Here is a 22,507-nt window from a genome sequence, read left to right as displayed (position 1 = left end):
GCCTTTGTTTGGGTCGGTGTTGTGCCCAATTCGGTGTTTGGAGGACTTTTTGACGCTTCGGCCGGGCGTGGCGGCTTTGTTGTTGGTTCATCAGGACGGTTTGGCTTTGTTTGGGCTAAAAAGGCCTACAGGGGTAGATGGATATATATTTTGGAGGATTTGGAGCCCTTGGGTCGGTGAGTCCGGCCAAGGGTAAGGAAAAGATGTGGGGAGTGAAGGACGCAGCTTGCTTGGGTTGCCTTCTAGGATCCTTCCTCAATGTGAATGTTATTGCACTTTATTATATGTTTATATTATTGTCTTTATTAACCACTTCCCGCAACTGTAACGCCGAAAGGCGTCATTGCGGCGGCTCCCCCAGGCTACGCTAACGCCAATAGGCGTCATCTCGCGTGAGCCGAGATTTCCTGTGAACGCGCGCACACAGGCGCGCGCGCTCACAGGAACGGAAGGTAAGAGAGTTGATCTCCAGCCTGCCAGCGGCGATCGTTCGCTGGCAGGCTGGAGATGTGTTTTTTTTAACCCCTAACAGGTATATTAGACGCTGTTTTGATAACAGCGTCTAATATACCTGCTACCTGGTCCTCTGGTGGTCCCCTTTGTTTGGATCGACCACCAGAGGACACAGGTAGCTCAGTAAAGTAGCACCAAGCACCACTACACTACACTACACCCCCCCCCCCGTCACTTATTAACCCCTTATTAGCCCCTGATCACCCCTGATCACCCCATATAGACTCCCTGATCACCCCCTGTCATTGATTACCCCCCTGTCATTGATCACCCCCCTGTAAAGCTCCATTCAGACGTCCGCATGATTTTTACGGATCCACTGATAGATGGATCGGATCCGCAAAACGCATCCGGACGTCTGAATGAAGCCTTACAGGGGCGTGATCAATGACTGTGGTGATCACCCCATATAGACTCCCTGATCACCCCCCTGTCATTGATTACCCCCCTGTCATTGATTACCCCCCTGTAAAGCTCCATTCAGACGTCCGCATGATTTTTACGGATCCACTGATAGATGGATCGGATCCGCAAAACGCATCCGGACGTCTGAATGAAGCCTTACAGGGGCATGATCAATGACTGTGGTGATCACCCCATATAGACTCCCTGATCACCCCCCTGTAAAGCTCCATTCAGATGTCCGCATGATTTTTACGGATGCACTGATAGATGGATCGGATCCGCAAAACGCATCCGGACGTCTGAATGAAGCCTTACAGGGGCATGATCAATGATTGTGGTGATCACCCCATATAGACTCCCTGATCACCCCCCTGTCATTGATTACACCCCTGTCATTGATCACCCCCCTGTAAAGCTCCATTCAGATGTCCGCATGATTTTTACGGATGCACTGATAGATGGATCGGATCCGCAAAACGCATACAGACGTCTGAATGAAGCCTTACAGGGGCATGATCAATGACTGTGGTGATCACCCCCCTGTCATTGATTACCCCCCTGTAAAGCTCCATTCAGATGTCCGCATGATTTTTACGGATGCACTGATAGATGGATCGGATCCGCAAAACGCATCCGGACGTCTGAATGAAGCCTTACAGGGGCGTGATCAATGACTGTGGTTATCACCCCATATAGACTCCCTGATCACCCCCCTGTCATTGATTACACCCCTGTCATTGATCACCCCCCTGTAAAGCTCCATTCAGATGTCCGCATGATTTTTACTGATCCACTGATAGATGGATCGGATCCGCAAAACGCATCCGGACGTCTGAATGAAGCCTTACAGGGGCATGATCAATGACTGTGGTGATCACCCCATATAGACTCCCTGATCACCCCCCTGTCATTGATTACCCCCCTGTCATTGATTACCCCCCTGTAAAGCTCCATTCAGATGTCCGCATGATTTTTACGGATCCACTGATAGATGGATCGGATCCGCAAAACGCATCCGGACGTCTGAATGAAGCCTTACAGGGGCGTGATCAATGACTGTGGTGATCACCCCATATAGACTCCCTGATCACCCCCCTGTCATTGATTACCCCCCTGTCATTGATTACCCCCCTGTAAAGCTCCATTCAGATGTCCGCATGATTTTTACGGATCCACTGATAGATGGATCGGATCCGCAAAACGCATCCGGACGTCTGAATGAAGCCTTACAGGGGCGTGATCAATGACTGTGGTGATCACCCCATATAGACTCCCTGATCACCCCCCTGTCATTGATTACCCCCCTGTAAAGCTCCATTCAGATGTCCGCATGATTTTTACGGATGCACTGATAGATGGATCGGATCCGCAAAACGCATACGGACGTCTGAATGAAGCCTTACACGGGCGTGATCAATGACTGTGGTTATCACCCCATATAGACTCCCTGATCACCCCCCTGTCATTGATCACCCCCCTGTCATTGATCACCCCCCCTGTCATTGATCACCCCCCTGTCATTGATCACCCCCCTGTCATTGATCACCCCCCCTGTCATTGATCACCCCCCCTGTCATTGATCACCCCCCCTGTCATTGATCACCACCCCTGTCATTGATCACCCCCCCTGTCATTGATCACCACCCCTGTCATTGATCACCCCCCCTGTCATTGATCACCCCCCCTGTCATTGATCACCCCCCCTGTCATTGATCACCCCCCCTGTCATTGATCACCCCCCCTGTCATTGATCCCCCCCCTGTCATTGATTACCCCCCCTGTCATTGATCACCCCCCCTGTCATTGATCACCCCCCCTGTCATTGATCACCCCCCTGTCATTGATCACCCCTCTGTAAGGCTCCATTCAGACATTTTTTTGGCCCAAGTTAGCGGAATTATTATTTTTTTTTTCTTACAAAGTCTCATATTCCACTAACTTGTGTCAAAAAATGAAATCTCACATGAACTCACCATACCCCTCACGGAAACCAAATGCGTAAAAATTTTTAGACATTTATATTCCAGACTTCTTCTCACGCTTTAGGGCCCCTAGAATGCCAGGGCAGTATAAATACCCCACATGTGACCCCATTTCGGAAAGAAGACACCCCCAGGTATTCCGTGAGGGGCATATTGAGTCCATGAAAGATTGAAATTTTTGTCCCAAGTTAGCGGAAAGGGAGACTTTGTGAGAAAAAATTTAAAAATATCAATTTCCGCTAACTTGTGCCAAAAAAAAAAAATTTCTATGAACTCGCCATGCCCCTCATTGAATACCTTGGGGTGTCTTCTTTCCAAAATGGGGTCACATGTGGGGTATTTATACTGCCCTGGCATTCTAGGGGCCCCAAAGCGTGAGAAGAAGTCTGGTATCCAAATGTCTAAAAATGCCCTCCTAAAAGGAATTTGGGCACCTTTGCGCATCTAGGCTGCAATAAAGTGTCACACATCTGGTATCGCCGTACTCAGGAGAAGTTGGGGAATGTGTTTTGGGGTGTCATTTTACATATACCCATGCTGGGTGAGAGAAATATCTTGGTCAAATGCCAACTTTGTATAAAAAAATGGGAAAAGTTGTCTTTTGCCAAGATATTTCTCTCACCCAGCAAGGGTATATGTAAAATGACACCCCAAAACACATTCCCCAACTTCTCCTGAATACGGCGATACCACATGTGTGACACTTTTTTGCAGCCTAGGTGGGCAAAGGGGCCCATATTCCAAAGAGCACCTTTAGGATTTCACAGGTCATTTACCTACTTACCACACATTAGGGCCCCTGGAAAATGCCAGGGCAGTATAACTACCCCACAAGTGACCCCATTTTGGAAAGAAGACACCCCAAGGTATTCCGTGAGGGGCATGGCAAGTTCCTAGAATTTTTTATTTTTTGTCACAAGTTAGTGGAAAATGCAGATTTTTTTTTTTTTTTTTTTTTCATACAAAGTCTCATATTCCACTAACTTGTGACAAAAAATAAAAACTTCCATGAACTCACTATGCCCATCAGCGAATACCTTGGGGTCTCTTCTTTCCAAAATGGGGTCACTTGTGGGGTAGTTATACTGCCCTGGCATTCTAGGGGCCCAAATGTGTGGTAAGGAGTTTGAAATCAAATTCTGTAAAAAATGACCTGTGAAATCCGAAAGGTGCTCTTTGGAATATGGGCCCCTTTGCCCACCTAGGCTGCAAAAAAGTGTCACACATCTGGTATCCCCGTACTCAGGAGAAGGTGGGGAATGTGTTTTGGGGTGTCATTTTACATATACCCCTGCTGGGTGAGAGAAATATCTTGGCAAAAGACAACTTTTCCCATTTTTTTATACAAAGTTGGCATTTGACCAAGATATTTATCTCACCCAGCATGGGTATATGTAAAAAGACACCCCAAAACACATTCCTCAACTTCTCCTGAATACAGAGATACCAGATGTGTGACACTTTTTTGCAGCCTAGGTGGGCAAAGGGGCCCATATTCCAAAGAGCACCTTTCGGATTTCACAGGTCATTTTTTACAGAATTTGATTTCAAACTCCTTACCACACATTCGGGCCCCTAGAATGCCAGGGCAGTATAACTACCCCACAAGTGACCCCATTTTGGAAAGAAGAGACCCCAAGGTATTCGCTGATGGGCATAGTGAGTTCATGGAAGTTTTTATTTTTTGTCACAAGTTAGTGGAATATGAGACTTTGTATGAAAAAAAAAAAAAAAAAAAAAATCATCATTTTCCACTAACTTGTGACAAAAAATAAAAAATTCTAGGAACTTGCCATGCCCCTCACGGAATACCTTGGGGTGTCTTCTTTCCAAAATGGGGTCACTTGTGGGGTAGTTATACTGCCCTGGCATTCTAGGGGCCCAAATGTGTGGTAAGGAGTTTGAAATCAAATTCTGTAAAAAATGACGAGTGAAATCCGAAAGGTGCTCTTTGGAATATGGGCCCCTTTGCCCACCTAGGCTGCAAAAAAGTGTCACACATCTGGTATCTCCGTACTCAGGAGAAGGTGGGGAATGTGTTTTGGGGTGTCATTTTACATATACCCATGCTGGGTGAGAGAAATATCTTGGCAAAAGACAACTTTTCCCATTTTTTTATACAAAGTTGGCATTTGACCAAGATATTTATCTCACCCAGCATGGGTATATGTAAAATGACACCCCAAAACACATTCCTCAACTTCTCCTGAGTACGTAGATACCAGATGTGTGACACTTTTTTGCAGCCTAGGTGGGCAAAGGGGCCCATATTCCAAAGAGCACCTTTCGGATTTCACTGGTCATTTTTTACAGAATTTGATTTCAAACTCCTTACCACACATTTGGGCCCCTAGAATGCCAGGGCAGTATAACTACCCCACAAGTGACCCCATTTTGGAAAGAAGAGACCCCAAGGTATTTCGTGATGGGCATAATGAGTTCATGGAAGTTTTTATTTTTTGTCACAAGTTAGTGGAATATGAGACTTTGTAGGAAAAAAAATAAAATAAAAAAAAATCATCATTTTCCGCTAACTTGTGACAAAAAATAAAAAGTTCTATGAACTCACTATGCCCATCAGCGAATACCTTAGGGTGTGTACTTTCCGAAATGGGGTCATTTGTGGGGTGTTTGTACTGTCTGGGCATTGTAGAACCTCAGGAAACATGACAGGTGCTCAGAAAGTCAGAGCTGCTTCAAAAAGCGGAAATTCACATTTTTGTACCATAGTTTGTAAACGCTATAACTTTTACCCAAACCATTTTTTTTTTACCCAAACATTTTTTTTTTATCAAAGACATGTAGAACTATAAATTTAGAGCAAAATTTCTATATGGATCTCGTTTTTTTTTGCAAAATTTTACAACTGAAAGTGAAAAATGTCATTTTTTTGCAAAAAAATCGTTAAATTTCGATTAATAACAAAAAAAGTAAAAATGTCAGCAGCAATGAAATACCACCAAATGAAAGCTCTATTAGTGAGAAGAAAAGGAGGTAAAATTCATTTGGGTGGTAAGTTGCATGACCGAGCAATAAACGGTGAAAGTAGTGTAGTGCCGATTTGTAAAAAAGGGCCTGGTCTTTAGGGGGGTATAAACCTGTGGTCCTTAAGTGGTTAAACATGTTGGATAATGTTTTGGATGAATAAACTGGCTGCTATGGCCTTTTTCCACCAAGAAATTGGACTCAGAGTGTTATTTTGGGGAGGTGGGTTGATGTGGGTTTGGTAGGGGTCTGAAATTATCTTACATCCTTAAGTCAGGGGTTATCCAAGTATTTAAAATTGAGGACCTAGTTGTGTGTTCAGTGCTAGTGTCACTTTTTGGCTAGGGCTACACAGTGACATGAGTCACGCAACATGAAGATCACGTTGTTGCATGGCGAATCACTTCTTATAATAATGAGGTCACCATGCAATACACTGTGACGTGCAAGTTGCACAAAATCCAACACAGCTGGATTTTTGGTTGCAGGTTGCATGTGACTTTGCCATCACAGACCACAGTACATGTTGTGTGCCACTGCCACCTGTCTGTGACTGTTCTGCATTTTGGTTGCCTATTTACAGCCAAATCACTATTCTGAAACTTGCTGTCACACAATACATGTCACAGTGTAGCCCGTTGTGTCATGTCAGCCAGTACAGAGATATACTGCTTAAAGGGGTTCTCTGGGAATTAATAAAATAAAATCACTGAAAATACTTAAATATTACATTATGATAACTATATTCCCAAATACATTTCATTAGTTATAATGGCACGTTTCCTCTAGGTAGCAATAATTAGAAGAAATAAAATGGCTGCCGCCCTATTAGTACACACAAAACCTGTCCTAATCACATAACAGGATGAGTTACATCACAACACTGAGCTAAAGAGCTGCGTCATCCTCATCTCTGCTCTGCTTATCAGGGATTATGAGACATGAAATACAGAGAGGACAGATGGGTGGAGATGTGGCTAATGAGAAACAGCTCTTGTATACAGTCTCTATTACCACAGCCTGTCCTGTCCGTCCTCTCTGTGCATCATGTCTCCTCATGAACTCCATTCCTACACAGATTCAGATGAAGATCTCATCATCTGTATTCAGGATCATAATCCTGACAGGCTAAGCAGAGAGGAGGATGAGGCAGCTCTGTAGCTTAGTGTTGTGAAGTAACTTGTCCTGCTGTGTGATTAGGACACGTTTTGTGTCTACTAATAGGACGGCAGCCATTTTATTTCTGCTAATGATTGCTCCCCAGACAAAACAAGCTATTATAACTAATGAAAGGTTTTTGGGAATATATTAATAATGAAGTAATATTAAAGTATTTTCATTTTTGTACTTCCTTGAGAACCCCTTTGACCTCCATAGTTCAGCTGGATTAATTTTAGAGGCAGATAAGGGGCATGGGCACTTGACAGGATGTAAGTGTCGCTTCCAATTTTCAATAAAAAATTTTTTGTGGAAAACAATTTTCATTATATTTACATCAATTGGCATACTCTGAACACATTGGTATTACCTGTACAGGTAGATAGTGACACCGGGTCTGATTCAGTGATGTCATCGGCAGCTCTCGTATACACCATAAATGTATATGTTTCTCCTGCCGTCAGATTCATTATTGTCGCTGATTCACTTCTCACTGTTGTATCGTTTATCATTACTGATGATGAGGTGAGATTGGTCTGGACTCTGTAGCTGTAAGACGTCTGATACTCATCAGGTTTACTCCATGTCAGAGACGCAGAAGACGAGGTCACATTACTGATCTCCAGAGAATTTACCGACATTGGTTCTGAAATAAAGAAAGTACAAACATTCAGTGTTGATACAGAATGAGAGCAAAACTTGCAGGGGCACATTTACTAAGACCGGCTAGTCTTAGTTTTTCCCTCTGCGCTGCCGTAAGATCCAGAAAATTCAGAGTTGTAATTAGAGCCTGGAGACCAAACTGCAGCCCCATCACTTAGGAAGACTATGGACTAATTTACACAGGCAAGTTGAACATACAGGTTCATAGGTGTGCTAAACAAATTCAATGGTTTTTATGTGTCTATTGATAAGGGCATATAAAATACATCTGTGTTTTAAAGAAGCAGCATGCACTACTTTAATCTATTTTGGGGATAGAAAACGCTCAGTGAAGTTTTTGGTGGGTGTTCAAAATATAGATGCAGCCCTATATTATCTGTATGATATCAATATCACATCTGCATGTCAGCCATATTGCTTCAATATTTTAAAGGGCCTGTGTTATATCATTGCATTTCCTTTTTAAAAGACAGATTTCGGGTCTACAAGGCCTTGTTCACATCTATGTCAGGACCTCCATCCCAGATTCCATGAAAAAGGGGAAAAGCCTTGCATGGGGGACTTATTTCTCTTCTGAAAAAGCAGACTCCTGAACGGAAACTGAACTGACCCCATTATAGTCAACGGAATTTGTTTAGTTCCATTCAGGTGAGTTATGTGCAAAATCCTGAGGATAGGTCATCAATGTAAATCCTGGCAAATAACTTTAAGCAATAACGTTCAACATATGCTCCTAGCTTGTCTTATTAACAGACTCTACTTTTTATGAAAACTCTTTCAAAACCCTTTCCTTTCCATTACTCTGCTCCATCTCCATTTTCTCTGTAGTATTCCTCACATCATGTCACATTTTATGAAAAGTTGCAAACAGTCATGAGAGAACCTACTTGTATAGACAGATGTGCTGACAGGTGAACTCGGATACCCCCGGACTCCGACTGTGACCACGGTGATGCTGTAATTAGTCCCTGAGGTCAGCTTCTGAAGGGTGACATTTGTTGCGTTGCTCGTCACAATTATGTTAGTTGATGGGAACATCCCATAGCTTATATTATATGACTTAGTCACACCGATCATATTTACTGGCTCTGTCCAAGATAATGTCAGATTCTTAGTTCCGATGCTGATAAAGGATAACTTTCCAGGTTCAGTTGGATCTGCACAAACAACAACAATACAGACAGGTGAGAACATATACAGCACATGACGTATACGGGAAAAGTGACTGTAACAGAGGTGAAGGATGATGAAAAGAGTCACCATTGAGCAGATCCTGATGATACTCACATGTGGCCTCTGTCACTGGAGCAGACATCTGGCTGCAGCTCCCACTGACTGTCTGTACGGTGACTGTATATTCTCTTCCGGGCAGTAATCCTGTGAAATTTACTTGTGTAATATTAGTGGATACAGTCTTATTCACGGCTCCTGTTAGACTGATGGTATAATTATCCACTTTTCCTGCTGGGTTTGTCCATGTGGCTCCAAGAAAATCAACTGACTTGGAATTGCTCAGTGAGAGATTGGAAACTTGTCCAGGAACTGGGAATAGCATCATAAACCACAGACATATTAGTGAACACCTAAAATAAAAGTAAGAGTCCTATGGCAAATGTGAACATTATATAACAAAAGAAATTTGGAATGGATACAAGTAGGATATTAAGGATAAACATAGTATAAACAAACAGTTTTACCTCTGCATTATGTCATCTCATTTTATGTAATTTTATTAATTAAATAACGGAACAGAAGGGGGCGTGGCCAGCCGTGGGAATGTACAGATGTGCTTGAGTGAGCTCCACTCCACGCTATCTCAACTCTTATCATCCAGAACTTTAACAGACGTCACAATTCCTTAATACAGAGGCAGGAGGTCGGACAGACCCTGGGGTCGCAGTATGGCAAGGAACAAGTCCCTCACAGCAGCAGAGAAGCTAAAATTCTTTGCACGCACAGAAGCCCAAGATGGCTCTGACTCACCATTCAGACCTTCCTCCCCAGAAGCTGCAGATGCTGAACCTACTTTGAAACAGGTTACCGACCAACTACTACATGCTATCTCAGCCTGCAGATCGTCATTATCGGGTAAGGTGGAGGAGGTCAAAGTGGACCTAGGGCTATTAAGGTACGATTTGCAAAACTTGCGTGACAGGGTCAGAGAAGCTGAGACCCGCTTCTCTGAGCTAGAAGACCATACCGCACCTATCCCTGCGCAACTTGCCGCTCTTGAGAAAAAAGTCGACTTTTGGCAGCAAAAATGTGACGATTCTGAAAATTGCTTAAGGAGAAATAACTTGAGAATTATCGGCCTGCCCAAACGGGCTGTAGGCTCTAACCCCTGTGAATTCATGATTCAGTGGCTTAAGGCCACGTTTCCAGAAGCAAAGTTCTGCACTGCATTCGCCATTGAGAGGGCACATCGTGTCCCAGCTAAGCCTCCTCCTCCAGGTGCTCCTCCTCGCCCTATGCTTGCATGCTTACTTAACTCCACTGATCAAGACCACATCCTACAACTAGCCAGACAAAAACAAGAAATCAGATTTGAGAACACTTCCATTATGATGTTTCCGGATTTATCGGCTGAGCTACAGAAACGGAGAGCAACCTTCACAGTGGTCAAGAGACGACTCAGAGAGCTAAACATGCAGGTTTCGGCCTGCGGCAGGGGTGGCTCCATCGTGTTCCACTTTAGTTGCCCCCCTGCGGGCGCGTACTCGGGTACCTGGCAGCCACCCAGTCCCCACTTGTAACTGCTTCCGCAGTGGAATTCCGGTAGACCCACGGCTCCCGTGTTGAGTCCGCCGAGGGGGTGGTCATTGCTGCGCCTGAAGACATCGGAAGGTAAGTAGAGATCCGGATCCATTGTGGGGGCCCTGTAGTCCCCTTCTCCCTCCTTCCCCTTCCTCCAACTCCCTCCCATGGCCTCTTAGGGTCTGGGGCACTTTGCTGGGTGGTCCACCCACTTTATCTCCCCTATCCCCATGAAGGGGGTTATTTGGGGGCCAAGATACCTGCAGAGAGGCCCATGTCTCTTCTGGGTCCGGCACTTCCACAGAAGCCGCAGCATTAATGGGGGTCATTTTCGGGTGTTTTTCCTGAGAGGGCTTCCTCAATTCCCCTCGGCCCTGTGTTCCTCCCGGCTTCAGGACGCCTCCGCGATCGCAAGCGTCCGTTTCCGGCTGCACTTCCCTAATCTAGGCCCCGGCTTTTCGGCCGACTAGGCCGCAGGTCACGTGGGGCGGAGCCTTCTCTCCGCCCACTCCTGGTTTCCCGGGCTCTCTCATTCTCCCTCCCTCCGTGGGAGGAGCCTGGGAGGGGCCTCTGCTCCTTGCCCAATCCAGCGTCACTTGGGGCGGAGCCTTCTCTCCGCCCACTCCTGGCTTCCCGGGCTCTCTCATTCTCCCTCCCTCTGTGGGAGGGGCCTCTGCTCCTTACCCAATCCAGCTCCAGCTGCCCTGCTCTGTCAGAGGGGCGGTTCTTCCTCCGGCTGCCGGCTTCTTTCTCTTCACCGGGTCCATCTTCTCCTGCATGGGGCGCGCTGACACAGCTCCTGGGGTCGGGTAGGCAGCCTCTGGCTAATTTGCTCTGCAGGCTCCCCCCCCCCCTCTCCTTCCTCTCAATTGCTGCATTCTCCTGCAGCCCTGCCACCTGATCTATTGCTGCTGCTGCACCTCTTTGGAACAGTGGCTCCGGGGACAGTTAGGTCAGCCCTGCTGCTCTATGAGGGCCTCCTCTCCCAGCCTCATCATCGGATCGCCACGTATGTCCCCCCCCCCTTTTCCACCCTTTTGTGTAGGTCCCCCCTGAATGGGAACCTGGCCTGACTCGCCCAATCCCCGGCGGAGTCGCTGGAGCGCTACCTACGAATTAGAGTTGTTGCGATACCAAATTTTTGATTCGGTTTCGATACCATGAAAAAGTATTGCGATACTCGATACCATTCGATACCACGCGAAAAAAATAAACAAAAAAAGCCACGTGCATTCCTCATTTTTAAAAATGGCGAATCGCGCAGTTTTTATTTTATTTTTTCTGTTCCGGCATTCACCACCTAGATTTTTTTTTTATATTTTAATAGTTTGGACTTTTCTGACGTGGCGATGTAATATGTTTATTTATATATTTTATATGTGAAATTGGGAAAAGGGGGGTGATTTATACTTCATATTTTAGTGTTTTTTTTTTTTTCACTTTTTATTTAATAACTATTTCCCCCCTTAGGGGCTAGAACCTGGGATCTTTCATCCCTTTTCCTATTCACCCTGATAGATCTCTATCAGGGTGAATAGGACTCCACACTGTCCCTGCTGCTCTGTGCTTTGTGCACACAGCATCAGGGATGTTACCATGGCAACCAGGGCTTCTGTAGCGTCCTGGCTGCCATGGTAACCGATCGGAGCCCCAGGCTTACACAGCTGGGGCTCCGATCAGAAGCTGCCACTGCACCACCAATGAGGGGGAGTGGAGAGGTCCCTGTGGCCACTGCCACCAATGATTTTAATACTGGAGGGTTGAGAGGGGCCGGCGCACTGTGCCACCAATGATTTTAATGGGATGGGGGGATTGAGGGGGGGGGCACACTGCACCACCAATGATTTTACCCCTTTATACAGGAGGCGGGTACTAGCAGATCAGCGGCAGTTAACTGCCGCTGATCGCAGCTCCCTGTCAGGGGCAGGGTGCCGGCAATGCGATTCTGCTGCCGGCACCCGCCTCCTGTATGTGTTAAAGACTGACTACTGTATATGAGTCCAGACTTTCACTATTAGGCCACACAGAGCGGCGCCCAGCGATGTCTCAGCACTCACCATTTAGTCCTGGGCGCCGCTCCGTTCGCCCGCAGTGCCCCATTACTGTCTCCTCTCCTGCTCCACATGCTGCTGATTACTATCGGAGCGATGGGAGGAGACATCAGCTTCACTAGTGGGCGTTCCTTCTCCCTGGCTGTAGCGCTGTCCAATCGCAGCGCAGGGAAAAGGAACGCCCACTAGTGAAGCTGATGTCTCCTCCCATCGCTCCGATAGTAATCCTATCATTGGGGGCGCAGTGCGCCCGCCCCTCCTCCGCCCCTCTCTTCTCATTGCCGCCCCTCCTCCACCCCCTCTCTTCTCATTGCCGCCCCTCCTCCGCCCCTCTCTTCTCATTGCCGCCCCTCCTCCGCCCCTCTCTTCTCATTGGTGGCGGTGGCAGCGGCAGCAGCACAGGGGGAGGGAGGACAGCTTCCTTCTCCCCGTGCTGCTGAGAGAGAACATGAGCGCGCCGATAGCAGCGCGCTCATGTTCAGAGATACTAGACTGCGCAGAAGCGCAGCCCAGTATCGAAAAAACGGAAATCCCGGTATCGTATCGATACCGGGACAAAAGTATCGATTGGGTATCGAAATTTCGATACCCGCAACAACCCTACTACGAATTGCGGTCTCCTCTCCCCCCTAGGCTCACGTCGATACAGGGTCACGCAAGGAGTAGCCCACGGACCAACCTCCGGTGGTCTTAACTAGCTTCCACCCCTCCTCGGCATCCTTGGGTCTCCCAGAACAGGCCTGAGGCTGGTGACGAAGCCTTCTCTGTCAGTTGCCTCTGGGGACACCTCTGCACCGATTCTCTCGGAACAGAGCATCAGGCGATCTTCCACCATACAGAAGCCCTCTGTGAGGTCAAGACAAACATGCACGGAGGAACCTACCCTACCCAGGTTTCGGTGTCCCTCTAGTGGACTTTAGGATGGCGCTCTCCTACCTGCACAGGTAATTACCGCACTGGTAAGCCAGCCGTCTCCGTGCTTAGCAACTGGGACACCTACGTGGTGTCTCTGGTACGTGCGCCCTCGTAGGCTGTACACGACAGACCTTCCTGGTTCCCCTCACCAGGGGCTATGTTCCAGGCAAGCTGATAATTCAGGCAAACGCCTCTTGTAGGGTTGGTAACCCTCCTCGGCCTCTAAAGGTTCTTTTGTAGTAGCCTGTATCAGAGAATACAGGCCGGTTTTTATTGCCGTGGTGATTAGTTCCTACACTTACTCCAGATGCTGTAGCCATTACCCCTGGTTGGCTCTATGGTGTTCCACGTGGCACTATTTCCCCCTGCCGGGTGAGATATACAGGCCGCCTTCAATTGCCGTAGCAATTGCCCCTGTCTGTTTCCAGCCACCTTGCTCCCTTCATAGGTAGAGTTCCTACACCATCTCCTGATGCTGTAGCCAATACCCCTGGCGGGCTCTATTGTGTTCCATGCGGCAACATTGCTCCCTACGGGCGAGATATAGAGGCCACTTTCAATTGCCACAGAATTGCCCCTCTCTGGGTCTAGTGGGCACCAAGTTGCCACCTTGATCCCTTCATAGGTAGAGTACCTGCACCATCTCCGGATGCTGTAGCCGTTACTCCTGTCTGGCTTTATGGTTTACCATGTGGCATTTTCTCTCCCTTACCGGACGAGATATTGAGGCCTCCTCCAATTGCCGTGGCCATTGCACCTACCTCATCATAGTGTGCACCAAACAGCCATCTTACTCTCTTCTTAGGTAGATTTCTGCAACCGTTACACCTGTCTGGCTCTATGGAGTACTTTGCGGCCCTGTTTCCCTCTGGTGAAATAGAGGGCCTCCTTCAGTTGCCATTGCACTTACTTAATTGTGGTGTGCACCTGTCGTTCTTTGTGGTACCGTGTGGCCCTATTTTCCCCCTCCCGAGCGGAATATAGGTAGCATTGCTAACGCGGTAGCCGCTGGACTTCTCTGGTCCTAGGGGGCACCATGCGGCCACATTTCTCTAATTTTAAATCTAGTACCTCTACCATCTCCAGATGCTGTACCCATTGCACCTGTCTGGTTGTATCTCTGCACTACACAGCCGTATTGCTACTTTACCAGGTTGTAGACCTGTACCCTCCAAATGCGGTTGCATTTCCGGATGCTGTGGCTTTGTTTCCACTCTCCTTAGTGTGCAACATGCTGCCACTTTAGCTCGGTTTTAGGCGTGTATTTTTAGCCCACGTGCTGGGCCCTAGGGTGCAATCTGTGGCCCATACAGTTTCTGTATTACGGGGTGCTTTCTTTCCCTGGACTCTATTCTATACTCCAGACATCTACTGTCGTGCTCTATGGTCTTCTTGTGTTTTCTCAAGGCACTGTCTACAACAGGCCATCCTGGTTCAGCATGTACACGGTAACCATATCTGGCAGGGGTGGGCCAGCCCAACCCCCACCTCCACCTTGTCGGTCTACTGCTACTTCTGGTGTACCCAGTATATGGCTGATCTGTTCTGATCTGGTGGGTGGTCCACATACAACCACGCTCCCTACACCATGGCCAGGTGGTTGTTGGCTTTCGTGCTAGGGTTGCTCTTGCCATCCCTATAAAGTACTTCTGTCTGCGGCACTCCGCGTTACCCCATATCATAAGGAGTACCCGCGTTGTTTTCTGTTACAGGGCGGACAACTCCTAGTGGAGTACAGTCATCTCCACTGGATTTTTTTTTTCCTTGTTGGGGTACGAGCTTGGTGAGCTCCGGCCGCGGTTTTCGGCCATCACTGGATGTCCTCCGCCACACGGAATCCTTCTGGGGTCACCGTTTTTTCCTCGTTGGACGTCTTTCCTAATGGTCAGGGACGGAAACACTGAGCGCCACACACCTGCCTGGTAGGTGAATTTTCTGCTGATTGCTCTGGCATCGGACAGGGTTCCGTAGTTCCTTCTGGGTCCGGGTGTTCCCGTATATTCTCTGCTTAGTTGTACTATATGACAGAGGGCAGTTCCCTTGGACCTTGCTATTGTCTGCGCCTGTCTGGTACTTTCTCCCCCTGGGAGTCTTCTGTGTGTCGGTCGCAGCTGGTTTCTACATTTCGTGTAGTCACTCCCAGTTTCTTTATAACGACTTCGCCATTTCTTATGCGTATGGGTGTTTGTCGATTTTGTGGTACAACCCAAGCCGCTGTACTTGTCCTCTCCGGGACAATGTATATAGATTGCTAGCCACTATTCTTAGAATGGTTATTTGTCCATGACCAATCCCTTCCCATGTAGCGGTTCTCTTAATTTTTTCTTGGTTATTCTAACTTTCGTTGTCCTCTGGTGGTTCAGTTCCTGGTTCCTTGGTGAGCCCATACCGGGTACTCCTTTCTGGAGTCCCTGTCCCCGTTCATGGACCACGCATATTCTGTATGATAATCGTTGTTTGTAGAATCTTCCTCCTTAGATTGTTGGGAGTACTCTCCTTCTCCTCCCATGCCTCTCAGTCCAGTGTGTCCCTGCTGAGATTTCCTGGGCCTGCATCTCCCTGATACTTCATTTGGCCGGAGTTTCTCCGGTCTTGCGCTTTTCATCGATATTTTGTTTTCAGAGGCTCGTTCCTCATCTCCTGGTTGTGGGATGCAGGTCTTATCTTATCTTTTTTCCTGGCCTTTACTTGCAACCCCCTCCCTTTCCAAGGGTTGGCGGTTTCCCTTGGCGCCTTTGGGGTTTCAACCTTTCAATAGGGCGCTTAACTTCATCACCTGCCTTGCGGTGGGGGGAGTCCTGCTCACTTCATTGTGAGCCTTGCTTTGGCTTCTCTCACTCCAGGGTGTCCCTGCTGAGATTTCCGGGGCCTGCATCTGGTCCCCTTTTTTCCCTGATACTTCTTTTGGCCAGAGTTTCTCCGGTCTTGCGCTTCTCAGCGATATTTTGTTTTCAGGGGCTCGTTCCTCGTCTCCTGATTTTGTGATGCCGGCCTCATCTTTTCTCTTTTCCTGGCATTTACTTACAACCCCTTCCCTTTACAAGGGTTGTCGGTTTCCGTTATCGTCTTTGTTTTTTTTTCCTTTCAATAGGGCGCTTATCTTCATCACCTGTTTTGCGCTGAGGGGAGGCCTGCTCCCTTCTCATGTGAGCCTTGCTATGGCTTCCCTCACTCGTTTGGCCTTCAATGAGTCCATGTTCCCTTGTTCCCCAGGCCTGTCAGGGGTTGACCTCAGGGTGTTTGTGCTTTTGCCTGAGTCAATTAGAATGTTGGGTAGCTCCACTACGTGGTGCTGTCCTACTTTCTCTCTCCAGCCTTTGGCGGAGCTCGGTGTTTCCCTTTTGCCGCCTTCTTGCATTTGGGTCCTTCTCCCAGGCATTTGTCCTGGAGTGCGGGCAGTCTTCGCTGTTGCTTCATTGGGGTTTCTACCTTATTATGAGGCTTCTTGCCTATTCTGTGCTTTCCCCCTGTTGGGTCACGTGGTTCTCCCCCACCTGTATGCCTAACCGGTGGCATGGCTGTCCTTTTCCCACCCTCGGGGACTGCTTTGGGACGTCCCATGGTGCTGTGTCCCCCAATGCCATGCAGGAGAAAATTGGATTTTTTGTACTCACCGTAAAATCCTTTTCTCGTAGTAGGCATTGGGGGACACAGATCCCACCCTATGTTGTTTTACTTCCGCTTCTCCGGGCTGGTCTCTTGATCTTTCCCGGTACGGGAGTTGTTGGTTCCTTGCCTTTCTTCTCTCTCCTACTGCTTTTGGTACAAACTGAGCTGCCTAGTGTCTGTGGAGAGGGTATAGCCCAACGGGGAGGAGCCAACACTTTTTTTATGTCTAGTGTCGACCTCCTAGTGGTAGTTGGACATATACCCATGGTGCTGTGTCCCCCAATGCCTACTACGAGAAAAGGATTTTACGGTGAGTACAAAAAATCCAATTTTATGCTCCCCCTCCTGCAAACATGGCTGTGGTGACTCAAGCTGTGGTGTTCGCTGCTGCCTTTCCACAAGCCTTGATTATATGCATTGGGGATTAAAATAATCTTTTAGACCCTTCAATAGATAAACTTAACCCAACAAACAATGCAGAACCCATCTCCCATACCCCCACCCCGCTAGCTAACCTAATACAGGAGGTGGGATGGGTAGACATATGGAGACTCAGGAACCCTAATATTGCTACCTACTCTTGTCCTTCCTCTAGTCATCAATCTCTCTCGTGCATAGACTATGCTTTGGGCAACCCTCTGCTATACGGCAAAGTTTCAGATGTAAATTATGGGGTACGAGGAATATCTGATCACTCACCCATACAATTTAATATATCTACTTCAATGGATCGACCACCTGTCTCCATGAGAATACATCCATTTTGTCTGACACTTCTAACACCGAATGACCAGATACCTGATCAGCTATCCATATTTATAACTAATCATGAGTCCTTTGAAAATCCATCAGTACTATGGGAAACCCTGAAAGCTTACCTTAGGGGTTGCCTGAAGTCACCCATAGCATATGTTAAACGAGCTTAAAGAGGACCTTTCACTAGAATAAAACATCTAAACTAACTATACAGACGTGTAGAGCGGCGCCCAGGGATCCCCCTGCACTTACTATTATCCCTGGGCGCCGCTCCGTTCGCCCGGTATAGGCTCCGGTATCTTCATAGTTAGGCTCCACCCAGGGGAACCTGCCGGCGTCTCATTCTCCCAGGCTGTAGCGCTGGCCAATCACAGCGCTCAGCTCATAGCCTGAGAGAGAAAAAAGCCTCTCAGGCTATGAGCTGAGCGCTGTGATTGGCCAGCGCTACAGCATGGGAGAATGAGACGCCTGGAGAGGGAATTGGCAGAGGAATGTACCAGACTAGAGGCGGCTTATGTAGCTGACCCCACTGATCCCAATAGACAGGAATGGTTATTTAAGGGTCGCCAATACCTTACTCTATTGAAGGAGAAAGCACAACGCAAATTGTTCTTTACTAAACAAACGTACTTTGAATTAGGTAACCAGTCCAGTAAATTACTGGCACACTTGGTGCATCAAAATCAGAGGTCTCCACTTTCCAGCAGTTTTGCGCATTCAGTCAGTCTGCCCCACTGCTTGAGGGACGGTGATAGTCCACCGCTTTCAGGAATTCTATCATGATTTTTACCAATCCCAAGTTCAAGCTACCCCTGAGGAAACAGATTTCCTACCTTTCCAAATTACAATTCCCTCAACTTTGCCTTACTGACTCGGCTATAATGGACTCCCCCATAACTAAGGAGGAGATCGCCTCGGCGGTGTCCTCTCTGGCTAATGGGAAATCTCCAGGCCCGGACGGTATTCCATTAGAAGTATATGCTAAATATTTAGATCTCCTCTTAGATCCTCTAGAGAAAATGTATACAGCGGCCTTCTCAACAGGCACGTTACCACCATCCCTATATGACGCCACAATAGTGGTTATTCTTAAACCTGATAAAAATCCATTGGAATGTGGCTCGTATTGGCCGATTTTTTTGCTAAACCTTGACTATAAAATTTTTGCTAAGATTTTAGCACTGAGGTTGAATAAATGCATCCTCAGTATTAGGCCTCATGCACACATCAGTGATTTGGCTTCAGTGGTCTGTGTCCGATTTTGCTTCAGTTGTGATTCCTTGTGTCTTCCTTTTTTTTTGTCTGACAGGGGAAAAAAAAGGAAGGTTAATGAAAAGTGTAATTTTATTGCACCAAGGTCTTGTAGAAAAAAACGGACACGGACGCAGACACGGATGACATACCAGTTGTGCATCAGTTTTTTTTGACGGACCCATTGACTTGAATGGGTACGTCCTCCGTTTCCACTGACAAGAATAGGACAGGTTATATTTTTTTGACGGACTGGAATCACGGATCACGGACGCGGAAAAGAAACGGAGGACTATCAGTTTTTTTTCACAGCTCCATAGAAATTAATGGGACCTCCGCTAAACTGTGAAAAATGACGGAACGGACGCACACAGCGGTCGTGTGCATGAGGCCTTATCCATACAGATCAATCTGGGTTTATGCCGGGTAAATCCCCAACTGAAAATATCAGATGAGTACAAGTACTTACTCAGATAGGAGTTAGACAAGAACAGCGGTGGGCTATGGCGTCCCTCAACACAGCTAAGGCATTTGACTCAGTTGAATGGCCATACTTATTGTGTACACTCCAGCGATTTGGTTTTGGCCCGGCCTTTATCAAATGGGTTTCCATCCTATATAGGAATCCCAGATCCAATGTGTCCGTTAATGGCGTCTCCTCCCCTTATTTCACTCTGGGGAGAGGAACTTGACAGGAATGCCCATTATCCCCCTTGTTGTTTTCCCTAGCCATCGAGCCTCTTGCAAGACAGCATATATCAGGGCATAGGCATAGGAGATAGAGAGGACAGAGTTTGGTTGTATGCCGATGATATGATATTATTTATGTCCAATGTGGAAGAGCCATGACGCTTATCAATGATTTTGGGCAATATTCAGGTTTGTGCATCAATTGGTAGAAATCCTCATTCTTTCCACTATATAATATAGACTGCCAAGGAAATATCCATGAACTGCCCACAGTTCATCAATTCAAATACCTAGGTATTGTCATTTCCAAAGATTCTGATACCTTTCATTCCGTGAATATACACCCGCTTCTAAATTACTGTAAAGATAAGTTTCGAGTGTGGGGATCACTTCCCCTATCAGTTGCAGGGCGCATAAACCTGATTAAAATGATGGTTCTCCCTAAATGCTTATGCATACTGGAACACTCTCCTTACACTATCCCCAAGAGTTTTTTTCAACAATTAAACTCCTTGATATCACCCTTTATATGGGGCTCTACTAGACCTAAGCTCTCCATCTCCCAGATCTCAGGGTGGTATGTCTTTACCTGATCTCTACCTTTATTACCTAGCGGAGCAACTACGTTATCTGAAAAGCTGGCTCATGTTAATACGAGCAGATGCCGAATTCAGAGGCCCATCTAGCCACGTACCTGAATCTAAGGTCCTTATGGCCAGTGTTGGAGAGACCGCAGTTATTCCCACGAAAATTACTTCCCATTCATAGAGTTGCCATACAGGTATGGTCGGCTGCAAAGACATGACTTCAAAAATGTAATGAGTGACCTGCCGCTTTGGGATAACCCTATGTTTCCCATTTTGTCTGCCTTTCTCGACTCCCAATATTGGAAAACACATAACATATGCTGCCTAAAGGATGTATACCAAGACAATGTTGTTTATCCATTTAGCTATTTTCAAACGCAATGTCATATGACCCGTACAGGTTTCTACCGCTACTTGCAGGTCAGACATGCGCTAAATGCCCAATTTCCTGGCACCGCGGTATCATAACCAAATATCCTTTAATTGGAGTTTTGAGGTCACAGGGTCCTAGAGGTATTATATCTATTATGTAAAATATAAGAAAAAAACTGGATCGCACATCCTCAATACTATGCTTTTATCTAACTGCTTCTCAGCATAATTAACATAGCTTCTCAGCGCAATATATTGTATACCTACCTCTATGCTAAATACTGTACATGAGGCATTAGTATACAATTTGATCAAAAAGCATAGGCCCACTCACCACAACAAGGTTGCCTCTTTGAATGGGACCCTAACCTAAATTTGGCGCAGCACTGCACGGCGACCACCAACGCCACAGCACCGCCGCAGCAGGACCCAGTAACCAAACAGCGCCCCCGCTGTCTGGCAAAGCCACCTTGGCACCGGGCCCCACCAACCCATCAGGACAGAACCAAAGCAAAAATGGCCGGTGTGCAGTACTGCACCATGTGAACAGGTGTGAAACTCACCCTATCACACACTCTCAGGAACTCCAACTGAGAGGTAGTAATTTATACCCTTATGCAGACTCCTGCTAATTAAAAGCACCTGGGCCGAATGGGGAGGAGCGCTGATACCAGTGGGGAAAAGAACATAGATTATACAAAACGTATTAAATATAAGAAAAAGAACTGGATCGCACATCCTCAATACTATGCTTTTATCTAACTGCTTCTCAGCATAATTAACATCGCTTCTCAGAACATGGTTGCTTGTTCCCTCCTGGGCTTGCATTGCCTATAACCAAGCTAAGAATGCTTGATGCCAGGAAGAAGTTCCTAGGATTAGAATAAGAGACAGACTACAGCTGAACTAAGTTCCAGCAGAAGAGGAAAGTTCCTATTTACTCCAGCTAACATAGCAGAGCTGAGAAAGATACAGCATAGCAGGCTGAGATTGTTGCAAAACTGTTTGCCTGCCAAAGTTAAGCCAATACCTGCTGATGACCAAGATACAGTTTGGAAACTGTTTGGATTACCGTTTATGCCAAATGTGACGAACTGAACCGTCACTGGGGCTGCTGGAAAAGCCTGAGGGCCGGCCTCCTTCCTACAGACTATGGACCGAGAACTATGGAGACCCCCTCAGACCTTTTGGGGTTACAAGGAACTATGAACCCTGATTTATGTGTGTGATTTATATGCCACATATTTCCTATTGCCCATTAAAAAGGCATGGTGTGGATTCAGCAACACAAAAAGGGTTAACTCTGCACTGAGACTCCCACTGATTGTGTTAGTGATGGGATTAAGATAGTTGATTATAATAGCAGCCGACTCCTATGATACACTCAGGAGATAATCCCATCACATGTGTCTCCTCTTCTCATTCATTCATTATGGAGGGGGTGAAGATATCTGTTTGCATGTTCATTGTTGATTGCGTCAAAGACAATGCCAGTGTGTTTGTTAATTGTGTCACAGACAATGCCATTGTGTTTGTTGAATAGGGTTAGTTTTGTGTTTAAACTGTACAGGATTGGCTGCTATGTCATGTCCTCAGTATGTCATGTGTATATAAGTCAATGCTGTGTGTTCAATAAAGAGTGCTGTTTTACATTCAACATAGAGCCTCATCTCATGTGTATGGGGATTGCTATACGCTGTATACTCCCCTGGCTATAACTACTAGCTCTTGTAAGAGCTGTTCCTGCTCTCTGGATTTAGGAGAGGTTCACCCACTGGAGCCTGGAGCCTTGTCGTAGGTCCAGGGTGGGTAGGAG

General features: G+C 46.8%; 1 protein-coding gene across 1 annotated transcript in view; it reads right to left on the bottom strand.

Annotated features, from left to right (window-relative positions):
• Positions 1-22,507, bottom strand: part of LOC120980947 (receptor-type tyrosine-protein phosphatase beta-like) — a 237,948-nt gene that overhangs the window by 139,253 nt on the left and 76,188 nt on the right. Inside the window, exons 8-10 of the mRNA XM_040410341.1 lie at positions 8,994-9,248; positions 8,594-8,863; positions 7,414-7,689 (exon numbers count right to left, since the gene is read on the bottom strand). Of these exons, the coding sequence (XP_040266275.1) occupies positions 7,414-7,689; positions 8,594-8,863; positions 8,994-9,248 (801 nt within the window). The remainder of the gene's footprint in view (positions 1-7,413; positions 7,690-8,593; positions 8,864-8,993; positions 9,249-22,507) is intronic.

Source organism: Bufo bufo, chromosome 10, assembly GCF_905171765.1.
Source record: "Bufo bufo chromosome 10, aBufBuf1.1, whole genome shotgun sequence".
NCBI classification, from domain to species: Eukaryota; Metazoa; Chordata; class Amphibia; order Anura; family Bufonidae; genus Bufo; species Bufo bufo.
This window is presented reverse-complemented; position numbering and strand designations above follow the sequence as displayed.